Source organism: Telmatherina bonti (assembly GCF_933228915.1).
Source record: "Telmatherina bonti genome assembly, chromosome: 1".
Taxonomy (NCBI): domain Eukaryota; kingdom Metazoa; phylum Chordata; class Actinopteri; order Atheriniformes; family Telmatherinidae; genus Telmatherina; species Telmatherina bonti.
The window spans coordinates 26,666,296-26,671,496 of record NC_136619.1 but is presented as its reverse complement, the minus strand read 5'-3'; the positions used below and the strand labels follow the sequence as shown (position 1 = coordinate 26,671,496).

At 36.9% G+C, this 5,201-nt stretch overlaps 1 protein-coding gene across 1 annotated transcript; it reads right to left on the bottom strand.

The window, feature by feature from the left end:
* Positions 1-1,316: 1,316 nt before the first annotated feature.
* On the bottom strand, positions 1,317-2,352 carry calca (calcitonin/calcitonin-related polypeptide, alpha; the record flags this gene model as incomplete). The annotated part of the gene is made up of 3 exons (XM_079241586.1): positions 1,317-1,494; positions 1,909-2,040; positions 2,273-2,352. 3 exons carry the CDS (start codon positions 2,350-2,352, stop codon positions 1,317-1,319), a joined length of 390 nt encoding a protein of 129 aa, XP_079097712.1.
* Between the last annotated feature and the right edge of the window lie 2,849 nt (positions 2,353-5,201).

Sequence of the window (5,201 nt, the reverse complement as noted above, 5' to 3'; positions counted from 1 at the left end):
ATTTCAAGCTCATCTTTTCATCATCCTTCTATATTTCTAAAAGCCAACAATGAATTCCAGCTACTGTGCAGTTTTCTGAAAGCAAGACATAATTTCTGTTTATGAAAGTCATTTTCTAAACAATGCTTATTCTCAAGTGTTTATGGCGTAAGTGGACGATGATGATTATGCAGTTTTGTTTCCCAAGAGATGAGGCACTTTGTCCTGCAGAACCAAAGAGACAAAACAAAAGAAAAGGATCAGTTGTGTGTCATTGAGTGCAATATGAAGACAAAAACAAGGAGATGTATATGACAAAGTTCTCAGAGCAGATTGTACTAACTGGGTCACCAGGAAGCTTAATTTTGTCAAATGTGTTGAAATAGTTTTAAAAAAGCATTCCTCTAGGTCACTAGACTCTACTAACATATATTTTCCTTTGCACATGAAACAATTTGGAAGAAAATCACTTTCATTCACTATAGAAAACAATTATTTCAACTATGAGATTTGGATCATTTTCTCCCTCCTGCATGATTTATAGAAATCTGCAGAACCTCCCTCGAGGAGGAAAGAATGTTATGAGGAGCCTTGATATAGAACGTGGAATGGAAACGTACCATGTATCTTGTCTTGTATTCACACGGGGCCATGTCGCCTTTTTCTGCCAAACGCCTGGGCACCGACATTAGTGGGAACGAAGTTGCTGTGTCCTAGCCCACCTGACCGGCTTAAAAAGTCTGCAAGACGGTGGGTCACACAAGTGGCTGTGTTGCAGGCTCGCTTTTGTGCTGTTGCAATGCTTGCAAAAGTAAAACAAAAAAGAAAAAAAATGCCAGTGAATTATGATACTCGGGACAAAATTTGATTATTTTAAGCTGCACTGTTGAGAATTTATCCTGAAATGCATCTTAAAACACTTACAACACTTAAAAAGCTTACAGGGAAATGGTTTAAATATAAACAAGTATCATGCATGTGTTTGCGCTTTCATTTTATTGTTTAATAAATTTTAAACAGCAAGTTACAAACAAATTACATTTTTAGTTCCAAGCTGAAGAAAATCTTATTTGAAAGACATCTCAAAGAAACAAAAATGACCATCAGACATTATTTCAGCTCCTCTAATTTTTTATTGCATTGTACAGAAATACTACAGTTTTTCAGCTGTTTCTTTGGATCTGTTAAAAATCACATGTCTGTGTGTGGAAAAATTAAAGCAATAACTTTTTTTTTTTTTTTAAAGTTACTCACAAATATTAAGCATGTAAGAGCTGGATAAACAAGCAAATGTTTACTCAGACACACAAACAATTGATGAAACGTAACTGAAAGCTTCAGTTTGATAACGTGCCATAGTTTTCATATTGCTCAGATAGGCTTCTCCTCTTGCCAGGTGTCCCTGCTCCCACATTCGTTCGAGGATAGGTTTGCAGTTTGTGAATGTCCTGCGACAGTTTGCCCAACACACATGTGCTTAAACCGGTGCAGCGCTTAGACACAGGTCTATCCAAGCTGTCAGAGATGGAGAGAAACATGCAGAAAACAGGCTTACGGTACAGTAACATGCAGGTAACTGATAATTACATGCATGACCATTTTCTAAAATGTTCTGCATGCCAAAACATCCACCAAACAGATGAAACCATGACAATAACAAAACATTTTAAGTGGCAACACATGCTATTTTGCAGTTTGACATGAATGTTCTTGTTTGATTTCATGCTCTGTTCAGTAACATGAACACAGGCAGGTTATGAATGAATGAATTCCATGCATAAGGGGTTTTATGTTCATTAAGGTAGCCATGTATATGTATATACCTTGATAATTACAAGAAACCACAGCGGTAGCTGTTGGGCTTGCACACAAAGGTGCGTTAGAAAGATAGATCAGTTCTTCTTTGATGACAGTAACAAAAGGTGTTACCTTTCTCCTTCAGCTGCTTGTTGGGCTGCTTCATCTGACGTCATCTGCATGAACGCCTTCATAGCGCTCAGTAACGTTTCAGCATCATCATTCAATAGTGTGATTCCATCTGACATGAACTCTTGACTGTTTCTGAAATTAAACATTAAGTCATCACATTGGTCTTTCTGTTTATACAACAACATTGGCTAAAAGATATGCAGAATGTCTATATGAGGATTGGTAATACAGGATAAAAGGCACCATTAAAAAGTAGCTTTCCAGTGATTAAAGTGATGGTATGAATTCTCCAGAATTTACAGTTAATTGTGTGTTAAAAGGAAAGTTTATTTCAATTTTGTAGAAAATACACTGCAGGTCTTACCTGGATGGGGCTGCCTCTGGGATGTACATCTGACAAAAAATCAGCACATACGCAAAAAGGAGTGCCCAGAGTTTAACCATGATGATTTCCCTGCAGACATAGAAACAGATAACACCAAACAAGGTAATAGAAAGAAGTTTCTAGTGCACTTATGGATGCTTGTGGCTGTGTAAATCCCTTTTCTTGTACATCCTTACTCTACAATGTTTAAAATGCTGATTTGACAGCTAAAAAATTTTTTTCTTTTAGTGCAATTAGCCACAGCATTTTACAGATAGAAAATATACACATAGGAATATCAAAGCAGCAGCAAAACATATAACTATTTGCAACCAATATCTGTTGTGCAATTGAACTTACTCTCCTTATACAAAGTCGACAGCATTTTATTTTACATTTCTCAATGGAACAAAACCTTTTGAAGAACAAAGGAAATGGTGTTTTATCTATACTCACCTTAGAGTAATTGATCTTCTGTCAATGAAGACTTAAATGATGAGCTGACTTGAGAATCTGTGCAGCTCTTTCACAGGACATGGTTTTATATGTTTCCTGTGGAGGTCTGCCAGTCCGATGCTTTACCTCAAACTCCCAACCAATCAGAAGTCCTACGTGGCTTACAGCAAGCCAATGAAAGAGCTTGTATACAAATGACATCACTGCTTGGTGAATGCACTTAATTCACAAAAGACTGTCAAGCCTTTGAATCAGTTGGTTGTATAACTCGCAGCACAGTCATATTTTAAGCATGCAGGGACCTTTAAGCAAGACCAAACTCTGTCTCTAGTTTATCTGCTCAGATAAATGACTTGTGCATCCCAAAACTGCACCCAGAAATCCAAACTGAGTCAAAGATGAAAGCAATGAATGGGCTGTAAAAAGACAAGTGTTTACTCTAAGCTCCATAAAGCCAATTATTAAGACAGGATATTTATTTATAAATCATATTTTATTCTGCATAGTCATTACAGTAAGAAGTTTTTCTGTCTGTGGATATTAAACAGTTCGGTAAAAATCACAGTACTGGGCATACTATTGCATTACATTTTATTACGATCTTTCACTTTAAGCACTGCTGGATAGTTAGAAAATAGGTTGGTTAATAACTGAATCTGGAGTCAACGACTGAATAAATCACAGCTTCTTTTTTTCTTTGTTTGTTTTATGAGATAAACTAAACCCTCCGTTCATTTGTGTCCATCCAGTTTCTCTTAGCTAATTACTGGATGCATGGTTTCTGGCCATCTTGTGATTCTCCTTATACAACAACATTGGACGATGCATCATAAAGCATCCTGCCTCCCAGTTAGTTTTTGCGTCACAAGGAAACTCATTAGAACTGATGAGCCTTTTACTGCTATTGAGCAGACCTGCAGGCCACATACCAGAGGCAATAAATTAGTCTCTAACAGCTTCACATGCAGTTAGAACCTGATCGCAATAAGCAAGGGATTGCTTGTGCAATGATTCTAAACTATCTTGTTTATATTCAAGTACCCCTCCATAACTTTATGATCATATTTTTCTTTAAAGTTAAATTTGAGCTATTTCCATCTTAGGTTAATAAAGTATTTTCCACTTCTAATACAGTCTCAGACCAGAGAATAAAATTTAAAACTTAGTGTAAATACAAGTACATAAAACTGCACTTGACATTACATGGAAGATAACAATATGAGGCACCTCCCTTAAAAGCCATATTTACATCTGGTTAAGTGCATGACAGCCTATTCTGATCAAAATCAACAGACTGATGAAAAAAAGAAACACTCAAAGGGCAAAGGTTCACTGACAAGGCTTCAATTCGCTCATACTGCTCATATTAACTCATGTCGGGCATGAATTAGCTTGGATAATTAATTATAACACAGGAGAGCATTCATTCATGACAAGGGGAGCAGCATCATCCTCAATGCAAGCTCATCAGAGTCAGCTGACTTACTGTGTTTATCTTTTCCTCAGACACAGCACCAGACGGCGCATCTCTTGATAGGCAAAAGCATTAGAGCTTGTTGAGTCAAATAAAACATTTTTATTGTTATGTTTATACACTTACATAACCCTTTTTAAGAAGCACACACTCACGATAAAGTTCAAACTGCTTCTTTACTGAACGAGTCAGATCAAGCATGTTTTTATAAATCACTCCGCTGACACATCACACACCATACAGCTTTAACAGTTGAACATCAGCACAACATAGAGTAGTGCTTACGACACTGAACTCAGAATGCAGTAACTTAGAGCAGGACTATAACTTTCATCTAAATACATGAAATTTATAGAGGACTTCGGAAAAGATAGTGAATCAAAGATGAAAAGAACAAAAGGGCTGTAGTCAAAGAATGAATTTCTGATACAAAGAAATTCAACAAGCAGAAACATGCAACACAGTTGTATGTTTAGTCCAGTATTATAATAGCAAAGACACTTCAGCTCTAGTCATCTTGACAGAAGCAGATTTACCTAATGGTAAATCAGTGCCATGGGAGGTAGCTTGGAGGTCAATTTGTTATCTGGAACAGGTTATGTAATGAGCCTCAGTCTACTCAGTCTACTGTGGAAATAGTCAAGAACAACATTTTTACCAAGCACTTAGAGAGAGAAAAAGAGACATTTACATTTACAGGACATGAAATCTGCAGTGATGTGACTAATACACTTAAAGTGAAGTGTGGCACATCTCCTCTCCATTATATGGCTTACTAAACCTAACCTAATATTTAAAGACATGCCCAGAAGTTGCAGAGGGATTATAAGACCTCTTGACATCCTGCCACAGTCATTATGTTGTCAAAAACAGAGAGGTTCTGGACTGTGTTCGTGTTTACAAAGAAGATCTCGAATGTGATCTTCTTCATGCTTTTAATTTATCCAGATAGTAAATCATTCACTGTAGTCAAAGGAACCACCCAGTCAGACTGCCATC